Raw genomic sequence first — 24,871 nt, 5'->3', positions numbered from 1 at the left:
GTTCGTCAGTCGACTATTTCCCTTTAATTTAGGTTTTAGCAGACGCTATTCTTCGTTCGTAGTCTTATTTTCATGTTACAATTTTATTATTATACGTTTATAATAGTGTTGTGTGCTTATTAAGTCCTGATTTTGTGACCAAGGGAGCGAGAGATTGGGGTTCCCGTTTTCTGTTCTCAGTCACGAGTTACCCCTTTCTCTCGTTTTCTTTCTTAGCTCAGGTGGGTGAGCGGATTTCCCGTTTTCTGTTTTGTGCGTTCAACGGGTTCTCCCTCCCTCACCCCTCCCTCTACGGGTGTATGATAGCTTACGAGTTATTTAGTTTTTGGTTATTTTTCAATAGTTGGCGTTATTTTTAGGTCCCGAGTTCCGTCCTCTCCCCGTTACGGTTTGGGAGTAGTTCTGAACATTTTTCCACTCCGCCTTGAGTTCTACTCCACCATGAGGGATTCTCAATGACTTTGGAACTATTGTTATATATATATATTGTTTACTTACAACCCTCTGGGACGGGCTTCATATTGTTTAGATACGACCCTCCGGTGGCCCTTACTCCAGTCTCAGGCCACGGCCATATCCACACAAATATCCTTTGTTATTACAATTGAGTTATTATTCACAATAGAATTATTCAGGACCTTTCATCGACCTCCGGCTTCACCGGAGATCGTCAATACGCTTTACTATTATATTAGCCTTAGCCTTTAGCTACGGCTTGTGTTTAATAAATTTCACAATTGAATTATTATTCACAATTGAATTATTCAGGACCTTTCATCGACCTCCGGCTTCACCGGAGATCGCCAATACACTTCACACTTATATTAGCCTTGCCTTTAGCTACGGCTTGTGTTTTATATTTATTTTACGGGCCTGTCACTGCTTCCCCGACCCTCCGAGGTCGGCAGATTGCTTTAGATTATCTATTCTTATTTCATTATTATCACTTTTAAAATGATACAGCCCCATTACCATTGCTGGTGCTTTTATATTTAAAGTGTTTTAATATGGAGCTCCGGCTCTCACTGAATTCCCTTTAGCACCAATATTGCATTAAACTAAGATCTGTTAGTAGGGGTTTTAACCCTTTACCAGAGTTTCAAGGAACATCAAGACTTATGTCTCCTTTCTTTTACAGAAGGTCCGTTGTACTGCCCAAGGATGCCTTGCCTCGTTCAACGACCCCGTTGGGCATGACCTCTGTCGGTCCCTCGCACACTGCGCCATCCCCTTTATCCGGGAACCGGGACAAGCCCCGTATATAGTTTGGTTCCCGGATTTGTGCTCGCTCTGTTACGAGTTGTCCTCAATACTACTGAACGATGATGTAAGTGGGTTTTTCCTTTTGTTCCTTATTTATCTTTGGCAGACAGTAATTTGGCCATTAATATGACATACACGGTATATTTTGGAGAGCAATCCCCCTCCTGCATCACTAATCACTACAAATCTTTCAGGCCGATGATGACTCTCTTCGGTCAGCAAGGGCTACTCTTCGTCCTTGGGTGTCGGGCTTCGGCAGGAATGCCCCGTCTGGCGCACCCCATCTCCTCGATGGAGACATGGCCTCCCGTCTCTTCCCAGGCTCGACTACTGCAGCAGTCTCTCCTGAAGTTGCTGCCCCCTTAATTGAAGAAGTCAGAGCACCCATTTCCGCGGAGGACGAACCCCTCGTACCGCTGGACGTGGCAGATCTAGATATAGACGTAGAACCCATGGGGGAGCAGGTAAGTGGTGCCGAGTTGGTGGAAACCCTTTTCTCTCCTACTCCTTCTTCTACCTCTTCCTTTCTCGGTTTTGATAAGCCTAAGGCTTCTCCTTGGGATCCCTCTGTCCCCGTACAACCCAAGGTGAAGCCACTACACACTTATAAGTCTTCAGCTTTGCCAGTATCCACGTCACCGGTCCCCGGACCCTCGACGGCTCCTGATATTCATATTGCTCCCCGTAAAACCACGACTCCTAAGAAGTCCAAGCCTTCCAAATCCAAGACACCACCAACGGGTGGCTTTCAGGTACCCTGGGGCGATGTTTTCCCCATCGAACTGGTCAGGGATATTGTCAGAGAACAAATTCAACATCAGTCTGGGGCGATGACAGAGATTAAGGATATGGTGGCTACTCTGATCCGCTCCGGAACTCAGCTTCCTCCTCCTTCCGTCCCAGACGCATCGAAGCTACCTCCCTTCGATAAAAACAATCCTTGGCGGTTTGCCTTGCATGCCCCATTCTTAGATGGTTCCCTAACTCTGGAGGGCATAGGCACCCGCCCTCTAGAGGACCTGGAGTTCTACCCCCCAGGGCTAGAATTCCCATTCAATGGCTTCGTACGTTTAAAGGAACATGCATTGGTCCGTATGGACAAGGTACCGAAGTAAACAGTGATATTTCCGAAAGAGCAGGCCCAGGCTATCTGGGCCAGAACTCTATCAGAGTGGGGGTGTATTAACTCCAAGCTCACCCCACACAAAGGTGCCTACACTATTTTTACGACAGCGGCCTCCATCTCTTTGCCGCTCATAGACAAAATCACAGAGCTGACAATACAGGCCATCAAGGAAGGCTCTTCCATGCCGGCTCTCAAGGAGACGGACCCCACCTCATTGCTTATTCCGGGTACCTCTGCAACCTGGGATGACGCGTCTTCTACCTTCACAGTGGGGAAGCTAGACCCGGACTGTGCCTCTACTCTTTTCTCTGAGAAGCTCCCCAGATTACTAGAGTGTCTTCTCAAAACTGAGTTCGAGACCCGTAATAGACTAGCTAGGTCCCTCCACTCCATCATCTCCATAGAGTCCCTAGCATCTGTTTACCCAGAGGAAACGCTGTTCAGAGTCGTCACAAAGAACCTGCTGCTGTCCTACCAAATAGACCTCCATGACTTCTGGTCGGCTCGAGTTAGTTGCAGGAAGTTCGTTCTGTCTGAGGCCTCCATCAGACATGAACCGAACAGGCTGATAGCGTCCTCCTGCTGGGGTAAGAACCTCTTCCCTCAGAACGAAGTTGATAAGGTTCTTCAGGACGCGGCGAGGGCAAACCAAAATTTGCAAGTAAGGTGGGGTCTCTCAGCCAAAAGGAGGATCGAATCCCAGAAACAGACGTTCTTCAAGAAGAAGCAGAGGTTTATTCCTTACAAGACGGTCCGGGGTAACTCGTCGACACAGTCTTCCTCTGCTTCGACTTCTCAACAACCGGCTCCCCCTCAGCAAGTAGTCTACCTCACTGCTACCCCTGGTACACAGCCCAACCCCTCTTGGATGTCCTCTCCTGCATACAACCCTACCTACGAATCCTCCGGTTCCTTTCGTGGACACCAGAGAGGAAGCTTCAGAGGAAGAGGACAGTTACGCCAACGAGGCGGACCTAAAGCAAAGGGTGCCCGTGGAGGGAGGGGACCTAGGTTCACTCCCTCCCAATGATGTGATGCCGGTAGGAGGGAGACTTTAGCACTTCCGAGACCATTGGACCTTCAGTCCATGGGCTCACAGCATAATATCCAAGGGCTTGGGTTGGAAATGGTCACAGGGATCTCCTCCCCCACCAGTGACCTTCTTCCAGAGACCCACTCCCATCCTGGAAGAGTACACCACAGAGTTACTCAAGAAGAAAGCGATCAAACGGGTTCGATCCCTGAAATTCCAAGGCCGCCTGTTTACAGTCCCGAAAAAAGACTCGTCGGCGTTGAGGGTAGTTCTGGACTTGTCGAAACTAAACTCTTACATCCTTTGCGACAAGTTCCGTATGCTGACTATCTCTCAGGTACGGACCCTACTTCCCCGTGGGGCCATCACCACCTCTATCGATCTTACCGACGCCTATTATCATGTCCCAGTAGCTCGAAACTTCTCTCCTTACCTAGGCTTCCGTCTCGGCAAGAAAGCCTTTGCATTCAAAGTCATGCCCTTCGGTCTCAGCATTACCCCCAGGATATTCACGAAACTGGGGGAGACGGTGCTCGAACAGCTCAGAAACCAAGGGATACAGATCATCGCCTATCTGGACGATTGGCTCATTTGGGCCCAGTCGACCCAGGAATGCAACAGAGCTACGTCGAAGGTAATTCACTTTCTCGCCAAACTGGGCTTCCAAGTCAATCTCCGAAAGTCTCGCCTACAACCATCAAGCCACTTCGAATGGTTAGGCATCCGGTGGGACCTTTCAAAGCACAGGCTCTCCCTTCCTCCCAAGAAGGTAAGGGAGATGGCTTCCAAGGTCAGGAACTTTCTCAAACACAAACAGGTGTCCAGAAGAGCTTCAGAACGAATCCTCGGCCTTCTCCAATTTGCCTCACTGACCGATCTCCTATTAAAAGCCAAACTCAAAGACATCAATCGAGTTTGGAGAAAGAGAGCGACAATACCTTTAAGAGAAAAGATCTCGAAGATCCCCTCTGTCTTAAAAATGAGACTACGACCATGGTCCGAACGGAGGAACCTCTCCAAATCGGTTCCTCTACAGTTCCCCTCTCCACAAGTGACAATTCATACCGACGCGTCTCTGAGTGGATGGGGGGGTTACTCCCAACATCAGAAGTTTCAGGGCTCTTGGTCACCCGCCATGAAGCAGTTCCATATCAATGTTCTCGAAGCCATGGCAGTGTTCTTGACCCTGAAGAGAATCTCTCCTCCGAGGTCGACCCACATCAGAGTAGTCTCAGACAGCACAGCAGTAGTCCAATGCCTCAACAGAGGGGGATCCAAGTCACCCAACCTGAATCAGATCCTGGTCACTATCTTCGCCTTGGCAGCCGACAAAGACTGGTTCCTGTCAGCAACTCACCTAGCAGGAGTCCAGAATATGATAGCAGACTCATTATCCAGGACAAAACCACTGGAATCGGAATGGTCCCTGGACATACACTCCTTCCGGTGGATACTCAGGCTGGTTCCAGGTCTCCAGGTAGATCTCTTCGCGACCCAACTCAATCACAAACTCCCATGTTATGTGACCCCGAACCTGGACCCTCAGGCTTATGCCATGGACGCATTAGCCCTGGATTGGAACCATTGGCAGAAGATCTACTTATTCCCTCCAGTGAATCTTCTACTGAAAGTCTTACACAAACTCCGCTCCTTCCACGGGGCAGTGGCTTTAGTGGCACCTCACTGGCCAAAGAGTAGTTGGTTTCCTCTCCTCCTCGAGTTGAAACTCCGTCCCTTCCAGATCCCATTCCTCAAACTGACCCAAGTGGTCCAAACTCGGACTGTGTCAGATTCCTCAAGGATAGCCAAAACCCTAACTCTGTGGATTTCATGAAGTTTGCGGCTCGTAAGGATGCAAACATCGACCCGGATAATGTCCTCTTCATAGAATCAGACAAAAGGGACTCTACGATTCGCCAATACGATTCGGCAGTTAAGAAACTAGCAGATTTCTTAAAGAATTCAGACCATTCGGTTATGACTCCTCATTTAGCCATCTCCTTCTTTAGGTCCATATTTGACAAAGGCCTAGCAGCTAGCACTATAACCACCATTAAGTCAGCTTTGAAGAAAGTCTTCCTGGTTGGGTTTAACATTAACCTGGCGGATTCTTATTTCTCGTCTATTCCAAAAGCATGTGCTAGGCTCCGACCTTCGGTTCGCCCACAAAAGGTCCCTTGGTCTCTAAATGATGTCCTCAAACTTGCCTCCGACACGGACAACGAATCCTGCTCCTATATCACTCTTCTTAGGAAGACTTTATTTCTAACAGCTTTGGCCTCGGGTGCTAGAATCTCAGAACTAGCAGCTCTCTCAGGAAACTCAGAAAACATAGATTTCCTCCCTTCAGGTGAAGTACTTCTTTCTCCAGACAGGGCGTTCCTAGCTAAAAATGAAGACCCCCAAAATAGGTGGTCCCCTTGGAAGATTATTCCTCTTCTCCAAGATACTTCTCTATGTCCAGTCACTACTCTCAGGGCCTTTTTAGCCAGGACTGCTACCCGATCGTCTGGCCCCTTGTTTATCAGAGAACAAGGAGGTACCATTTCCATACAGGGTATTAGGCAACAGATCCTATACTTCATTAAACAAGCCAATCTGGGATCATTTCCCCATGCTCATGATATCCGGTCAGTAGCTACCTCCATCAATTATTTCCAAAATATGGACTTTGATGACCTTAAAAAGTACACGGGTTGGAAATCTCCTATGGTCTTCAAACGCCACTATCTAAAGAACTTACAGGCCCTTAAATACCCAACGGTTGCAGCTGGGAGCCGTATCTCTCCCCAGTGATCTCTTGTTCTTCCTTTCATCCATCTCTTTTCTTCTCCCTCCTACCCGCCACTCGCACCACGACGCCGCTTCCTTGGTGGTTCGTTAGTCCTAGTTTATTACATATTAGGTTAAGATGATTTCAACTTTTAATGTGTTTACCGTAATTTAGTGTTGGGATATTCTTAGCCATGTCAGTTTTGTTGCTTGTTGTGCTCTGATACTCGGAGGTTTCCTTGTTATCATGTTTGTTTAGCCTTACGCTCACTATGTCCGGTGACTAGTTTATGATTCATGCTTACTTACCTTAATATAATATATGGTTCTCCTTACATGGTGTTTTTTCTCTCCCCTCATTACTAATTATTATTGGGCTTGGAAGGCATTCTCTGGTACATTTTCACCGGCCGCCACAGGTCGACCCAGAAAAGGGATTTTGACGAAGGAAAAATCTATTTCTGGGGAGAGACCTGTGGCGCCCGGTGAAACCCTTCCCTATTCTTTTGCACGATCCCACCCTTTCCTTTCCAAGCCATCATGTCCAATACAGAAGGATGTTGTTCAGATGGCGCTCGCCTCGGGGCGTGGGTGGCGGGACTCTGGTAGATTGGCTGGTGCCTCTGTATCGGCCCATCCTTTTGACGAAGGAATTAACTAAATGGAAGACAGCCTGTGAATAGTGGCTTTCACGCGCCTTTGCTTTATACACGACACGCACAAGGTGCTCGCGCGAGGGTAGTAACCTCTGCATTCCATGCTTTTATCTTTCTCTGGTATAATTGGAAGTTTTATCAGAAAAGTATATTAGAAGGACTCCTTTTCCCCGGGCGCCACAGGTCTCTCCCCAGAAATAGATTTTTCCTTCGTCAAAATATCTTTATTATTATTATTACTATTACTAGCTAAGCTACAACCCTTGTTCAAAAAGCAGGATGCTATAAGCCCAGAGGCTCCAACAGGGAAAATAATCCAGTGAGGAAAGGAAAAAAGGAAAATAGAATATTTTAAGAAGAGTAACATCATTAAAATAAATGTCTCCTATATAAATTATAAAAACTTTAACAAAACAAGCGGAAGAGAAACAATATAGAATAGTGTGCTCGAGTGTACCTTCAAGCAAGAGAACTCTAACCCAAGACAGTGGAAAACCTTGGTACAGAGGCTATGGCACTACTAAAGATTAGAGAACAAAGGTTTGATTTTGGAGTGTCCTTCTCCTAGAAGAGCTGCCTGCCATAGCTAAAGAGTCTCTTCTACCCTTACCAAGAGGAAAGTGGCCACTGAACAATTAGTGCAGTAACCCCTTGAGTGAAAAAGAATTGTTTGGTAATCTGTGTTGTCAGGTGTATGAGGACAGGGGAGAATATGTAAAGAATAGGCCAGACTATTCAGTGTGGATGCGTGTAGGCAAATGGAAAATGAACCGTAACCAGAGAGAATGTAGTATCATCTGGCCAGTCAAAAAGACCCCATAACTCTCTAGCGGTAGTATCTCAACGGATGGCTGGTGCCCTGGCCAACCTACTATTTCAAAACAGGAAGCTACGTAACAGAGGAAAAACTTATATTTTGATAAATCAGCTATTTTCTTACCCTCTTGAACATTTTTTGCAATATTCAACATTATCAGAAAAAGATGAAGCATTAATAGTGTTCAAATGATAATCAGCCCTAATGAAAGGTATTCTAAATATGAGAATTAAAAATATACTTACATGTGCATGTATATGATACATGGATTACACCCCAAATAATGTTTGCACATTGGTCACAAAATTCTTTCGATGCTCTTGTTAATGGAGGCTTCAAAGGTTGAAAGTGATGATTCATTAGACATACTACACCTGAAGATGCTATTTCTTGAAATTCATTAGCCTCCTGTAAAACAAAAATATAAATTTTATAAAAAAAAAAATATATTTCTATACTTGCCTGATGTTCATATTGCTTCTTCTCCAGAAGCTTAGTTTATCAATATTTACCCCCAAAATTTATAAAGAATTTTCCCATTTTCTTTCCTTTCAAAAGACACATGCTCCTAGTAAAGTAATGAAATAATCTAGTAGTTAATGGTAAAGAGTATAACCAGTTTCATGTTTTTCAGTTTAAATTCAATAGCATTCCTTATTCCATGATAAAGGGAATTAGAGACAGGGCCAGGTGGAGGAAACCGACAGCTCACGTCGAGGACATGGTACCTAGATCAATAGATATTTTCCTAGATATGACAAGTTAGTGGGGAAGGTGGGCATGTTATATGAACATAAGGTGAGTAAAAATTAAAAAAATATTACTAAAATTATGTTCATTCGGACATTTTTACTTTCCATAGACTGACTAAATACATAGATGATTCATTGGCTAAATTCAACAAAGGATAGACAGTTCTTTATGATGTGCTGTGCCTATCTAACTGAGGCAAGTGACCCCTGCCAGCCCATACTAATTTCAGTACAATCATCCAACAGGCATCAGGATTAAAAGCCGAAAAGACTTATTGTCTATCACCTTAAACCCAATCACATACATACATACATACATACATACATATTGTACATACATACATACATACATACATACATATATATATATATATATATATATATATATATATATATATATATATATATATATATATATATATATATATATATATACTGTATATATATTTCTTATCACTCCCTTCACTGGCCCCAACACTTTATATCCTACATTCACTCTCTGACGTACATTTGTTTCCAGACCCCAAGTACTTAAACTGATTTACAGTGGTAACTCTACATACGATCTTAATTCGTTCCAGAAACTGCTTCGTATGTTAAAACAATCGTATGTTGGAGCAAATATTCCCATAAGAATACACTGTAATTTGTATAATTCGTTCCACACCCCAAAAACCTATATTAACTCCTTAATAAATTACTACATATAATTACACATAACAATAACATAACTGCATAATATGAAAGAAGCATGTAAAAAAGACAATTATAAAGAAATAATAAATAAAAAATGTGTTTTATTGTCACTTTACCTTAGAGACAGACCAACGCAGGTGTAGGATTTGCTACGCCAGGAGGAGACGGACGATCGGCGAGACGGTAGACATGGTGTTAACATGTTCTTTAAATAAATACTCTCTCTCTCTGTCTCTCTCTCTCTCTCTCTCTCTCTCTCTCTCTCTCTCTCTCTCTCTCTGTTCTTCTTCACTGTTAGTGTTAGAGATGTCTATTAATTTTTTTCTGAGAGAGAGAGAGAGAGAGAGAGAGAGAGAGAGAGAGAGAGAGAGAGAGAGAGAGAGAGAGAGAGAGAGAGAGAGAGAGATTAAACAAAAATGTCTTGTGTACAGATGATTTTTAACAGCTTCAACGAGTTGAAAGACAATTAAATCTAACTAAAAATACAATATCAGCGAATCTGAATTTCTTTATTAACTAAAACAAATATTGATACAAACACACTCGCGTGCGTATGCGCAAACACACACACACACAGGAGACACGATCGGCGAGGAGGTAGAGATGGTGACTGCGATAACGTACCGTAACTTAAACTACAGAAACTTTAATCTAACTTAGCTTATTTATTTTTTTTTTATTTCTATATTTCATATTTTTTACATTTTTTTCTTTTGATTTTTAATTTTCATCACTTTCAGTGACGAGTTACGGTACGTTATCGCAGTCACCATCTCTACCTCCTCCCCGACCATCTGTCTCTTACTGCGTAGCAATTCTTGCACCTGTGTGTGTGTTTGTGCATACGAACACGAGTGTGTTTGTATCAATATTTGTTTTAGTTAATAAAGGAATTCAGATTAGCTGTTATTACTTTCTTAGTTACATTTAATTGTTTTTCAACTCGTTGACACTGTTAAAAATCATATGTACTTTAAACACATTTTTGTTTAATCTATCTCTCTCTCTCTCTCTCTCTCTCTCGGAAAAAAAATAATAGACGTCTCTAACACTATAACAGCGAAGAAGAACGAGAGAGAGAGAGAGAGAGAGATTTTATTTAAAGAACATGTTAATGCTATGTTTAGAGAGAAACAGAAAAAGAGAGAAGACTTTTTAAAAGAGCTTGTTAATGCTATCTTGGTTTTCTTTGCTTCACTTTTTTCTTTCTTTCTGTTCATCACGCTGGCCCTTCTCACAAATGATCGTTGCCAACAATCTTTGTCCTTTATCCCTATCAACAAAAGGTGTTCTATCTCTTCCAGGGTATTGCTACAATGTCTTGTAATAATGGTGATCCCCTTCGATGGTTTATCTGCTTTAATGGCTGCCTTCTGCTTGATGATATTCGAGATCATAGGCCTATTCCGGCCATATTGTTTAGCAATATCACTCACATGCACACTGCTCTCATGTTTTTCTATAATTTCTTGCTTCAATTCTAATGAAAGAATTGCCTTCTTCCTTTTCTCACCACTACCTGTACTGAAACTTAGCTTCTTAGGCACCATGATTATAGGTAAAATCAAAAAGGAAATGTGAGAAAAGGAAGAAAATAAACACTGTTAATAACAGGACAAACAGAGGACAACCACACGATACACACAAGAACAGAGAACAGAGCACTCAACGCTCAATGGCGTCCCTCTTACATGCTACCACCTACCGGCGTAAACAAGATCCACATTGGATGTTGGAGCATTACTTCGGGTGTCAAGACAGAAATTTGGTCAAATTTTACTTCGGATGTTGGAAAATTCGTATGTTAGGACAATCGTATGTAGAGGTTCCACTGTACTTCCTCAAGTAACTTTCCATTCAACATGACATTCAACCCAGCACCACCCTCCCTTCTCGTACATCTCATATCCTTACTCTTACCAACATTATCTCTTAACCTCCTTCTCTCACACACCCTTCCAAACTCTGTCACTAATCGACCCCGCTTCTCCTCCGAGTCCGCAACCAATGCAGTATCATCAGCAAACAACAACTGATTTACCTCCCATTCATGATCCCTGTGTCTATCAGTTTCAATCCTCAACCAAGTACTCGAGGGCATTCACCTCTCTCACAACTCCATCAAAGTCTCAGCCCCACTCTCACTGGAAACCACTCGCTCACTTCATTTTCTATCCTAACACATGCTTTACTGCCTATGTAGAAACTCTTCACTGCTTGCAATAACCTTCCACCAATTCCATATACCCTCATCACATTCCACATGGCCTTCCTATCAACTCTATCATAGGCTTTACCCAGATCCATAAATGCAACATACACCTCCTTGCCTTTTGCATATCTGCCTAACTGTAAATATCTGATTCATAGGCCTACATCCCTTACCTCTCCTAAAACCACCCTGTACTTCTAAGATTGCATCCTCTGTTTCATTCTTCATCCTATTAATTAACACTCTACCATACAGTTTTCCCACCACACTCAACAAACTAATACCCCTTGAATTACAACACTCATGTACACCTACCTTACCTTTGTTAGCAGAACAATACATGAACACACTCAGTCCAATGGTACCATTGACAATATAAAACGTATATCAAACAACCTCACCAGGCATTCAAGTACAGTCACACCCCCTTCCTTTAACATCTCAGCCCTCTCACCATCCCTATGAGGTGCTTTTCCTGCTCTTGTTTCCTCTAGTACTCTTTTCACTTCCTCTCTTGTAATATCTCTCATTTTCATCTCCCATCACTGGCACCTAAATACCTGCAACAACAATTATATCTGCCTCCCTATTATCCTCAGCATTCAGTAACCTTTCATAATATTCAGACCACCTTTTCCTTGGCTCCTCTACTTTCAACAACCATCCATTTTTATCTTTCATTGGGCTCAAGATAAATAGAAGAAACACAGAGATGATGAGAATGGAATATGGACTGAAAGATGAAATATCATTGGAAGGAGAAAGGATTAATGAGGTAGAATCATTTAAGCATTCAAGAACAGGGTCCTTAGAATTAGAGTTTAATGAAAGATTGGAAAAAGCAAATCAGACAATGGCTAGGTTAAGTAAAATTTGGAAATCAAATCACATGAAATTACATTAAAAAATCAGACTATATATCAGTTTGGTGGGATCTGTGTTACAACATGGACATGAGTCATGGTATGACAATGAAACAATCTCCAACAGATTTTGTAGATTTGAGAACAAAGCCCTCGGAAGAATATTGGGAGTTAAATGACAGGACAGGATTAGAAATGAAACTATAAAAGAGATTATGAGTGTCATATGTAGATGAGATCATAGTGAGGGGTAGATGCAGATGGTTTGGGCATGCTCTTTGCATTCCCCAAGAGGGAATAGTTTACCAAATATTCAACTGGGCTCCACAAGGCACTAGAAGAATCGGAAGATCCAAGGCTACATGGCTGAGGAATATGAAGTGCGAAGTAAGAGATGATGAAATTAAAGAGAGAATGACAAAGCAGTCTTCTCTAAATAGGTTCCTTGTCAAAACTGATTGACAACCAACTGTCAAGAGAGCATAAATTAAGAGATGCAGATAGTGATATTGAACACCGTTTAAATGTGAAAACTCCCAATATTATCGCCTGAGACTCTCATGGGTGGAGATTCGCCTTCCAAGCAGTAAACCCCTCATCCTCCTCCTCCTCCCTCGTCTCCCGTATGCCTGCCATGACTCTCCTCAGAGGCAAAGTGCAAGTTAACTTGTTAATATTTCTAATTTTTATAGTGAATTACTATTTGCATTCATTTTTTTTATATTAGGGGTTATAATTTCTTATTTATAACATCACAAACTTTAAAAAGTGAGTGTACAATACAGGTATCTGTATTTTTGGATGTGTGGAACATTTCAAGAGATTTTCCTTTATTTTTTATGATAAATTTTTTTTTCAGTTCACGAGCTTACTCCTGAAATAAATCAAAATTGTAAAATAAGATACCACTGTATAACCTTAAACCTGTCATGCTCTGGATAAAAACTTTCAAAATTTTCTGAACAACTAAACTATTTTTAATCTGAACTTCCTTCACAATAAAGAAATACATACATACCTGTATTCTCAAGCGAAGTTTTATCAATTTGTGAACGAGAGCTCGTCGTCTTGTACTAGATTCTTCGCACTGCAGAATTAAAGCTTTACATTTCTCTACACTTGCCTCAAGTTCATCTACGGACTGTTCAAAATAACCATCCTGTAATATTGGAGACACTTGAAAATTTTGTAAACAATGGGCATCACAATGTTTTAGTACACTATTCAAAACCACTAACAGTTTACAAACTACGGTATTAAACACCGTATACAGTACAGGTAATATTTGTCATAGATACAACATTTTTCATAATACACCTCATACAAAGATAACTGTAGATCTAAGAATATCACCGTCAGAATTATAAATGAATTTACTATGCTATCAGTGGAACACAGCAGAGTAAGGAAATAAAGTACATCTTTTCCCAGGAAAATGAGTTAACTTTAATTAAACATCCACTAAGTTTGGTTTTAAAACTGCAGATCGATGATATTATAAAAAATATATATCAATAACTCAACATATTATCATGAAGTAATAATGTGAAGTATTATAGTACAGTACAGCAAATTGTACAGTAAACTTGACAGACAAGAATGACAACTAAACTACTCAAATTATACTGAAAAATCTACCTTTACTCAAAATAAAAACTGATTTTCCTAGCAAAATTAACTGTACAATCACTTCCTAATTGTTAGTGACCAATTCTATGAACATCAGGGTAGGTTTGATTTAAATCAAGTGATTTAAACTGATTTAAATGAGTAAAAAAATTATCTAAATCAAAATTAAATATATTGTCAGAAATTGCCTTGAAAAAGAGAAAACTTCCTACACTAGTAACTACAGTATTTATAAATATTGCAACAAATTAAAAAAATCCTAGTTAATAACTATAAAATTTCGGTTAAACTTGTTCCTAAGGGGGCCAACCGGCTAATGCCGTTTTTTAAAGACAGGACTTTGACATTCACACCACTTAATAAGGTGACTTAGGACATGTCCAAACTGCATAGGAGTTTTGCCTCTGACCTTCAGTTTTGCGACGCCTGCGTGATATATCCTGAAAATTTGTGTTTTTCAAATTCTAGCACTTCCCTTAATACTTAATATTAAGACCTGGGATTACTACCCTATATAGACATGATGCAGACTTCCAATGAAATAGGTTTTTTTCTAAAAGTAATTTTTTCTGCTAGATATAAATTTTTTTCATTATGGTAAAATATTAAACCCTATAAATCAGGGGAAAAAATCAAGAACAAAATATGAAAAAAAAAATTGGAAAAGAGCTCTATTTTATTGTTTTATAATGTCTTTCTAATATTATATACCACATTTCAATGCTATACCTTTAAAACTAAGGGAGAAGATAAAATTTGAAGGTCAATAAGTATAGTTTTGAGATATGGGTGTTCAAAGTTTTTCTTTGTATTTTTACAAAAGATAATATGAATAAATCATGATTATTATGAATTTTATGTTCCTTTTAGGTTATTAATAAACCAAAACAATGTCATTTATCACAATTTAATCATAAAAGAAGATACCTATGCTCAATATCTTGCTTCTTTAAGCTCCTGGTCGCTCCTTCATCCACAAATCTCTCTCTCTCTCTCTCCTTCAATAACTCCGCAATTATCGCCGATATTACCCACTTCTGAACTCTTATTAGGATAAATTTTCTTCTTCCTTATGTTAGCAAGATGTTTAAATTTGTCTTTTCCTCTTTTGCCTGATGAAATTCATGCCGAAACTAAGAAAATCAGACATAATAAAAAAAAGTGAATGTCAGAGGACAAATTCAAACATGTACTCTCTCTGAGGTTTGTGCTAGCACTGAAGGGTATAATCATAAAACTTCCTGTCTTGTGAATCACGGAATCTGCATTTTTTAGTAGGGATCAATGTTTTTGGTTTATTGACTTACTTTAACTAATTACCCTGTAACTATGAAAGTAAGAGGAATTTTGACAAAATATTTCATATACACATTCTCCATTGCCATACAAATCTGTTAATTTTTTTCAGGCATACTGGCCGGGCCCCTTAAGAATTGAAGTTGTTGCAATTATACAAATTATAAAGGTCTTGATATTTTTAATAACAGTAATAGGAATTACAAATTTCATTGCTAGTATAGTATGCACATGGAGAATTCCTTGGTTTTTAGTTTTATTTCTTACTGTATACTATATGGTAAAATATTATTGCTGTATATTTGTATTTTTTTTATTACAGTTTTGCTTGATTTTCTCTGTATTTATATATTTGTTACTAAAACTTGTCTGCTCCAATAAAATCATTAGTATGAATTTTGGTTTTTAAGAGTAAAACTAATCTTGAGTAAAGTATATCAAACTATGGTTTCATTTAATATTGATCAAGTTTGATACCAGAAAAACCATCACAGGACTAAAACAAATAATACATAGCAGGAAAAAAGTATTATTGAAAAATAATCCTCTAAATAAAAAAAAAAATTTAAATCAGATTTAAATCAAATGAATTGATTTTTTAACATTTTTACGAAAGAAAAATCATGATATTTTTTAAACGCTGGTGAATATATGATGTAAAATGTTATTTTTATTAGTAAAATAAATTTTTGAATATACTTACCCGATAATCATGTAGCTGTCAACTCCGTTGCCCGACAGAATTCTATGGAGGGATACGCCAGCTATCACAATACTAGAAGGGGGTGTACTTACCAGCGCCACCTGTGGCCAGGTACTATAGTACTTCTTGTTGACACCTCCTCAATTTTTCCTCGGTCCACTGGTTCTCTATGGGGAGGAAGGGAGGGTCGATTAAATCATGATTATCGGGTAAGTATATTCAAAAATTTATTTTACTAATAAAAATAACATTTTTCAATATTAAACTTACCCGATAATCATGTAGCTGATTCACACCCAGGGGGGTGGGTGAAAACCAGTGTACAAGATTAAAGGATAGCCAAGTATCCCATATTTCATATAACAGTTATCTCAAATAACAATGAAATAATAAGTACCTGGTAAGGAAGTCGAATTGAACCGTTACTCTGCCTCTTTTTTAAGTTCGTCTTCCTTACTGAGCGCAGCGTTCCTCTTGGAGGCTGAATCAACCCAAAGGTGCTAAAGTATATAGGGTTGCAACCCATACTAAAGGACCTCTACAAAACCTCTAACCCAGGCGCTTCTCAAGAATGAATAGACCACCCGCCAAATCAAAAGGATGCGGAAGGCTTCTTAGCCTACCGTAACAACCATAAAAACAACAATAAAAGCATTCAAGAGAAAGGTTAAAAAAGGTTATGGGATTAAGGGAATGTAGTGGCTGAGCCCTCACCTACTACTGCACTCGCTGCTACGAATGGTCCCAGGGTGTAGCAGTTTTCGTAAAGAGACTGGACATCTTTAAGATAAAATGATGCAAACACTGACTTGCTCCTCCAATAGGTTGCATCCATTATGCTCTGCAGAGAACGGTTTTTATTAAAGGCCATCGAAGTAGCTACGGCTCTTACTTCGTGGGTCCTTACCTTCAGCAATGCAAGGTCTTCCTCCTTTAAGTGAGAATGGGCTTCTCTAATCAGAAGCCTTATATAATACGAAACCCCGTTCTTGGACATGGGCCTCGAAGGTTTCTTGATGGCACACCATAAGGCTTCTGACTGTCCTCGAATAGGTTTAGACCTCTTAAGATAATACTTGAGAGCTCTGACAGGGCAAAGAACTCTCTCTAGTTCGTTACCTACCATGTTGGAGAGGCTAGGTATTTCAAACGATCTAGGCCAAGGACGTGAAGGAAGTTCGTTCTTTGCTAGGAATCCGAGCTGAAAAGAACATGTTGCAGATTCGGTCGTGAAACCAATGTTCTTGCTGAAGGCATGAACCTCACTGACTCTCTTAGCTGTTGCAAGGCAGACGAGAAAAAGAGTCTTGAGGGTAAGGTCCTTGAAGGAAGCTGACTGGAGAGGTTCGAACCTAGGTGACATAAGGAACCTTAAGACTACGTCTAGGTTCCAGCCTGGAGTGGATAGACGACGCTCTTTAGACGTCTCAAAAGACTTAAGAATGTCTTGAAGGTCCTTGTTGGAAGAAAGGTCCAAACCTCTGTGGCGGAGAACTGAAGCCAACATACTCCTATACCCTTTAATCGTAGGGGCTGAAAGGGATCTCTCATTCCTAAGATGTTGAAGGAAGTCAGCTATTTGGGTCACAGAGGTATTGGTAGAGGATATTGAATTGGCTCTACACCAGCTCCGGAAGACTTCCCACTTAGATTGGTAGACTCTACGAGTGGAAACCCTTCTTGCTCTGGCAATCGCACTGGCTGCCTCCTTCGAAAAGCCTCTAGCTCTAGCGAATCTTTCGACAGTCTGAAGGCAGTCAGCCGAAGAGCGTGGAGGTTTGGGTGCAACCTGTCTACGTGAGGTTGACGTAGAAGGTCCACTCTTAGAGGTAGAGTCCTGGGGATGTCGACTAGCCATTGAAGTACCTCTGTGAACCATTCTCTTGCAGGCCAAAGGGGAGCAACCAGCGTCAGCCGTGTCCCTTCGTGCGAGATGAATTTCTGCAGAACTTTGTTTATTATCTTGAACGGTGGGAATGCGTAAAGGTCGAGATGGGACCAGTTCAGTAGAAAAGCATCCACATGAACTGCTGCAGGGTCTGGAACAGGGGAACAGTACAGCGGAAGTCTCTTGGTTATGGAGGTGGCAAACAGATCTATGGTAGGTTGACCCCACAAGGTCCAAAGTCTGTTGCACACACTCTTGTGGAGGGTCCATTCCGTGGAAATGACCTGATTCCTTCTGCTTAGGCGATCTGCTGAGACGTTCATATTGCCCTGAATGAACCTCGTGACCAGAGTGAGGTTGGGACCTCTTGACCAAATGAGGAGGTCCCTTGCGATCTCGTATAGGCTCCTCGAATGGGTCCCTCCTTGCTTGGAGATGTAAGCCAAGGCTGTGGTGTTGTCTGAGTTCACCTCCACCACTTTGCCTAGCAGGAGGGATTTGAAGTTCAGCAGGGCTAAATGAACTGCTAGTAGCTCCTTGCAGTTGATGTGGAGCAATCCCTGTTCCTCGTTCCACGTTCCCGAGCATTCCCGTCCGTTCAAGGTCGCACCCCAGCCCGAGTCCGATGCATCTGAGAAGAGATGAAGATTGGGGGTCTGAATAGCCAACGATAGGCCCTCCCTGAGAAGGAGATTGTTCTTCCACCACAGGAGAGTGGTCTTCATCTCTTGGGTGATTGGGATAGAGACTGCTTCGAGAGTCGAACCCTTGTCCCAATGAGCTGCAAGATGGAATTGAAGAGGGCGGATGTGGAGTCTCCCTAGCTCGACGAACAGGGCCAGTGATGAAAGGGTCCCTGTGAGACTCATCCACTGTCTCACCGAGCAACTGCTCCTCTTCAGCATGCTCATGATGCACTCTAGGGCTTGGCTTATCCTGGGGGCCGATGGAAAAGCCCGAAAATCCTGACTCCGAATCTCCATTCCCAGGTACACAATGGATTGGGAGGGAATGAGCTGAGACTTTTCTATGTTGACTAACAGACCCAGTTCTCTGATTAAGTCCAAAGTCCAGTTGAGATTCTCCAGACAGCGACGACTCGTGGAGGCTCTCAACAGCCAGTCGTCTAAGTAGAGGGAGGCTCTGATGTCCGATAAGTGTAGGAATTTTGCTATATTCCTCATCAGATGAGTGAACACCATAGGAGCTGTGCTTAGGCCAAAACACAGGGCTTGGAATTGGTAGACAACCTTTCCAAAAACGAATCTCAGGAAAGGTTGGGAGTCTGGATGAATAGGAACGTGAAAGTAGGCATCTTTCAAGTCCAACGAGACCATCCAGTCCTCCTGTCTGACCGCTGCTAGGACCGACTTCGTCGTCTCCATCGTGAACGTCTGCTTGGTGACATACGCGTTGAGCGCGCTGACGTCCAGCACCGGTCTCCAACCTCCTGTCTTCTTGGCCACAAGAAAGAGACGGTTGTAGAAGCCCGGGGATTGATGGTCCCGGACTATAACCACTGCCTTCTTCTGCACAAGTAGCGACACCTCCTGGTGCAATGCTAGCCTCTTGTCCTCTTCTTTGTAGTTGGGAGAGAGGTTGATGGGAGATATGGTCAGAGGTGGTTTGAGGCAGAATGGAATCCTGTAACCGTCCCTCAGCCAACTGACAGACTGGGCGTCTGCACCTCTCTTCTCCCAGGCTTGCCAGAAGATCTTGAGTCTGGCTCCTACTGCTGTCTGGAGATGCGGAGAGTCAGTTTTTTCCTTTAGATGTCTTGGAGCCTTTCCTAGACTTGCTCCTGGAAGAGTCTGGACGGGAGCTTCCTCGGCTGGGGGCTCTACCACGAAAGGGCGGTATGAACCTCGTAGCAGGGGTATCAGCCACTGGGGAGCGATAAGTCCTGGGGACTGAGGTAGCAACCTTAGACTTACGAGCCGATGAGGCTACAAGATCGTGTGTGTCCTTTTGTATCAGGGCAGCAGACAAGTCCTTAACCAGCTCTTCGGGGAAGAGGAACTTCGAGAGCGGAGCAAAAAGGAGTTGTGACCTTTGACAAGGTGTAATGCTGGAGGAAAGGAAGGTACACAGCTGTTCCCTTTTCTTCAGAACCCCTGATACAAACATCGACGCAAGCTCACCAGATCCATCCCTAATGGCCTTATCCATGCAGGACATTAATAGCATGGCAGAATCCTTGTCCGCAGGGGAGGTCTTCTTGCTGAGGGCCCCCAGGCACCAGTCTAGAAAGTTGAACATCTCAAATGCTCTAAATACTCCCTTCAGTAAGTGATCAAGGTCTGAGAAGGTCCAGCAAACCTTAGAGCGCCTCATTGCAGTTCTCCGAGGCGAGTCTACCAGACTTGAGAAGTCAGCCTGGGCAGAGGCAGGTACTCCCAAGCCTGGTGCTTCTCCTGTGGCATACCAAACGCTCGCTTTCGAAGTGAGCTTAGTCGGAGGGAACATGAAAGAAGTTTTGCCAAGGTGTTGCTTAGTCTGCAGCCACTCCCCTAAGATCCTTAACGCTCTCTTAGAGGACCTTGCTAGGACTAGCTTAGTATAGGTGGACTTAGCTTGCTGTATGCCCAGCGAAAACTCAGATGGCGGAGAGCGGGGAATAGCAGAGACAAAGTGGTCTGGGTAAACCTCCCTAAGCAGAGCCAAGACCTTACAAAAGTCAATAGACTGTGGAGAAGGCTTGGATTCATCCACGTCTGACGAGGGATCCAGGTGTGCCGCCTCATCATCAGAAGCCTCATCACCAGAGTGTAGCGAAGAGATCGGACAAGAATGCTGAACAGCAGAGTCAGAACGAGTAGGAACAATATTAGTGGTTTCCTCTTCAAGTAACTGTTGAGGGAAAACCTGAGGCTCAGACTGCAAAGGCTGAATAAAAGACGAAGCAGAAGGAAGGCGCATGGGTGGAGGAGGCTGACTCCTAGCATGAGTGGTTGAACCCAAGGGTTGCGCTTGCTGAGCGGTTGGCGGAAGCGGAGTAGCAAGTTCCTGTTCCTGTGATGTGAGCGGAGCGCGATGAGGTAGAGGCTGCGCAGAACAAGGTAAATGTCTCGCAAGCTGAGGCTCCTGAGGCGCAAGGCTAAGGTGTTGTGGTGCTTGCCTTGTGGAGGGTTGAGCTCGCTGCAGCGAGAGCTGAGGAGACTGACTCATGGACGGGAGAGGTTGTTGTACCTCAACCGAGTGTTGCATCACTGGTGGAGCAGCAAGTGGAGGCGGAGGAAGAGAGGTATAATCCTCCTGATCCCATTGTAAAGGTTGCCTTAAGGAAGGCGGAGGCTGAACACCACTGGGAACAGCAAACTCAGAACGTGGCTCAACATCGTACGCCTGGCAGGTGGTACTGCGACCAGGCGGAGCGAGCGCAGGCGGAGCGAGCGCAGGCGGAGGGAGTGTAGGCGGAGGCGGAGGCGCAACACTCTCAGCCCGACACTCACGCATCAAGTCCGAAAGCTGTGCTTGCATGGACTGTAGTAGAGTCCACTTGGGGTCGGCAGAAACTACAGTAGGCTGAGGTAAAGCCTTAACAGTCGAGCTCTGTTGTGGCAGAACCTTACTCCTCTTGGGCGGAGTGCAGTCGACAGATGACTGCGGCGAGTCAGAGCTGAGCCAATGACTGCAACCTGGCTGAGCACTCGCGGACTGGACTCTGCGTTTAAGTGGTCTCGAGACCTGAGTCCAACGTTTCTTCCCTGACAGTTGATCAGCGGACGAGAAAAAGACGGGCTCAATCGTCTGCAGGTGGGAGTGACGGTCTTTGGAAGACACGCCCGCAACCACCGAGGATACTTCTGTGCGCCTAACAAGGCCTGCCGAACCCTTATGCCCTTCGACATTGCTTCTCCCCTGGGCTTGGGAGCTTGCAAGAGGTCCCGGACTGGGAGGACGACTGGCTCGCACAGAAGTATCCTCACGCACCACACTGGCACTGACACTAGCACTTGGCACTGCACTGACACTAGCACTCGTCACAGCACTGGCACTAATTCCACCCACTGCACTCTTGACCTTAAGTTCCTTGACTTCGGCCATCAGAGACTTATGATCACTTACCACTGACTCTACTTTATCGCCTAAGGCCTGAATAGCACGAAAACAACAGACATATCAGGCGGAGGGCAAATAGTAGGTTCGGGGGTAGCCACTACAGGGGTAGGAAAAGGTAGGGGATCATGAGGTGAGGAAAAAAGTGAAGAGTGAGAAGAACTCCTCCTAACTCTACCTCTCTCTAACTTAGTTGAATATTTCAAAAGACGGACAAATTCCAGTTCCGAAAGTCCGGCGCATTCCTCACATCGATTTTCTAACTGACAGGGCCTGTCCCTACAGTCAGAACAAGCGGTGTGAGGATCTACCGAGGCCTTCGGAATACGCCTATTGCAAGACCTACATCGTCTATGGGAGGGGGCTTGCGAAATGTCAGACATCTTGAATCCAAAGAGTTAGCCAAAGGGGGTTCCAAAATCAAGCAAAAGATCGTTAACCGTTAATCAGGACTATATAAAAGCTATCTAGCTAATATAAGAAGGTTTCCAGTAAAGCGACAGCCGAAATCTGAGAGAATACTTCACCAATTAGCCGTGAAAATACTCGAAGATCATAAGCGTATCCCAGAACGTCTTGCCGGAAGCACGACAGAGGAAAAATTGAGGAGGTGTCAACAAGAAGTACTATAGTACCTGGCCACAGGTGGCGCTGGTAAGTACACCCCCTTCTAGTATTGTGATAGCTGGCGTATCCCTCCATAGAATTCTGTCGGGCAACGGAGTTGACAGCTACATGATTATCGGGTAAGTTTAATATTGAAAAATCCTTTGACAAAAAAAAAAAAAGATCTCAATGCAGTTTCTAGAATGTACAAATTTTTGTAAAATACAGTAGCAACATCAAACTATTTCAGTAATTTGCTTATGATTTACTGTTCATCAATACTGAATGTAATCTAAAACAATTTTCAGGGTGGTATTATGAGCAAACATTTTCCAATTTTAATACTCTTCCTAGCTTACCTAAACAAATTTTAGGATACTGTGTTAAAAAAGATAGCATATATTTCTACAAAACATAAATCCCACTTGGAGGGTCATAATTTCCCACATCATTAGATAGCAACTTATGGCACTTTGTCCAGGGTTACTTTATCTGATTTTTAACATGGGCATCCTGATGTTTTGTACAAATATAGTAAGTAACTCATCAACCAACAGGCAGAGGTCTAAATCTTTACCAAAGAGGAAGTTAGCTGCAAAATGTAGATTATTGACTTCCGTTCCACGCAGTGCTAAAGTGAAACTGAACCTCTGCATATGACATGCCCTCTATTTGCTCTATATATGTTGACAGATACTGTATGTAGGTATTTCATGAAAAACACACAGTATTTTTTCCAAAGTTAACAACTTTAACAACTCCTATATGGTTCCTTCCTTCTCAACAACAAATAATTCATTCTGCTTTCACTTCCAATTGCTAGTTCTTTCATGTTTCAGAAATCTTGGCTGATATTTTAAGCAATGACCTGGATAGTAATATTTATAACTAAATTTTTGTAGCACAATTAATATCTACATGAAAACGATAAGTGTATCTGTATTTTAAACAAAGAAATTAGCTTCATGGATGATGCATCACATCTATCTTCCAAACTGATATGTCCAACTTGACTGAACTATCCTAAGGAAGAGGCATCTCATCTATCTTCCAAGCAGTTATGTCTAGATTAACTGAACAGTAAAGGGCAGAGATCCATATTCAATGATAACTCAAATGGCCAGCCCTACTTTGCCCAGTTAGAAATATAAACTCATGTTGTGCATTCTTACAACAAACCTTAGAACTATGATGACATTGCCTGACTCTACCCACAAAAAGAAGTGTACCATCAGACATAACAGTTCCATAGCTTGTGCCACTATGATTCCTCAAGTGGGTCACCATTATCAAGTTATTAGACAACACACCTGTGGCCTTTTCTTTTTTATAGTGGAGCTAATAGGCCACCATTAACTCAAGTCAATATGCTATCACTTGTCCTACAACCTACAAAGTCTTGTTGGCTGAAGATGCAGCAGGTTCACTCTATAACAATGACTTAATGAGTTCATTACATAGTAAATCAATACCTTCAAGAAAAGGAGAATTAACTCAGCTTCTAACACATGGCTTGGTTAAAACACAGCCACATCCACACAAACTATAATCTGGAATGACTGAAGGAGCCACCTTCTACAGTGGCAAAAGGTGCCTAATCAGGGACTACCACAAATTTGTCAGAGGTTCCTAACTAAACCAAGGGTGCAGGTTCAATGAAGAAAATCTTGTGATCTTGCCCTGTATCAAGCAAACAATAGGTGATTCTGTGTACATAGCTCTCTGGTGATCCAATAATGCGTTTGGTGTGACTTTTGGGAAAAATCACCGTAAATTCATGAGTCAACCTATGAAAACGAGACATTATCTTTGTAGATCTTTGACCTAACAGAAAACGCAATAAGAAAAGTGATAGCAGTAACATATGTGCTGTAAGCCTCCATAAAAAATTCAGTTCATCCTGTGGTTTGACCACGTTTAACACTTTTTGGAGTGCTCTCGCATAAATCTTTTCTTTAGATAAAGAAGAGCATTTGTGAATTACTATTGCATTTTTATTGGTACAAAGTATTATTAAGACTTTCAGTTTACATTTGAATACTTTCTGATAAGAAAAAAGTGATGGCGAAGCATATGGATAAAATAAGAGCCAGCAAATTTCATGGAATTTTATTCAACAAAGATGGAGAAATTGATACAGAGGGGTCTACATCTTCATCGCTTTGGAAAGTAATTTTGTGAAGGCGAGATTTACCAGATTATTAAGATGAATTTAGTGGTTACTCGAGCGAATAAAGGATGCTCACGAATTACGATAGCTTGGTGGGGGAATGAAGACAAGTGGTGCTGTTGTTAGTAGTGTAAGGCCTGTCTGTGCTGTCAATGGCTTTGTTTGCCCCAGGAACAACCCTTACCATCCCAGGTTGGGGCCTCGCTTATCTCGATCTCCCAAGGTACAGCCTTGCTCCTCTCAACCTCCCAAGCTACAACATATTTTGCCTTGACCTCCCAGGCTATAACATTCTATGAGAGAAACAGGCCTCAAAGAGCTATAAAATAA

At 42.5% G+C, this 24,871-nt stretch overlaps 1 protein-coding gene across 3 annotated transcripts in view; it reads right to left on the bottom strand.

Moving 5' to 3' along the window:
• The window catches only part of LOC137631738 (differentially expressed in FDCP 8 homolog), a 216,076-nt gene that overhangs the window by 103,035 nt on the left and 88,170 nt on the right, over window positions 1–24,871 (bottom strand). For all 3 annotated transcript variants that reach the window (XM_068363641.1, XM_068363643.1, XM_068363642.1), the window contains exons 5-6: window positions 13,209–13,349; window positions 7,913–8,075 (exon numbers count right to left, since the gene is read on the bottom strand). In XM_068363641.1, coding sequence (XP_068219742.1) covers window positions 7,913–8,075; window positions 13,209–13,349 — 304 coding nt within the window. The remainder of the gene's footprint in view (window positions 1–7,912; window positions 8,076–13,208; window positions 13,350–24,871) is intronic.

Source organism: Palaemon carinicauda, chromosome 40 (assembly GCF_036898095.1).
Source record: "Palaemon carinicauda isolate YSFRI2023 chromosome 40, ASM3689809v2, whole genome shotgun sequence".
Taxonomy (NCBI): domain Eukaryota; kingdom Metazoa; phylum Arthropoda; class Malacostraca; order Decapoda; family Palaemonidae; genus Palaemon; species Palaemon carinicauda.
The sequence above is the reverse complement of the archived record's forward strand: the minus strand, read 5'-3'. Positions and strand labels throughout refer to the sequence as shown.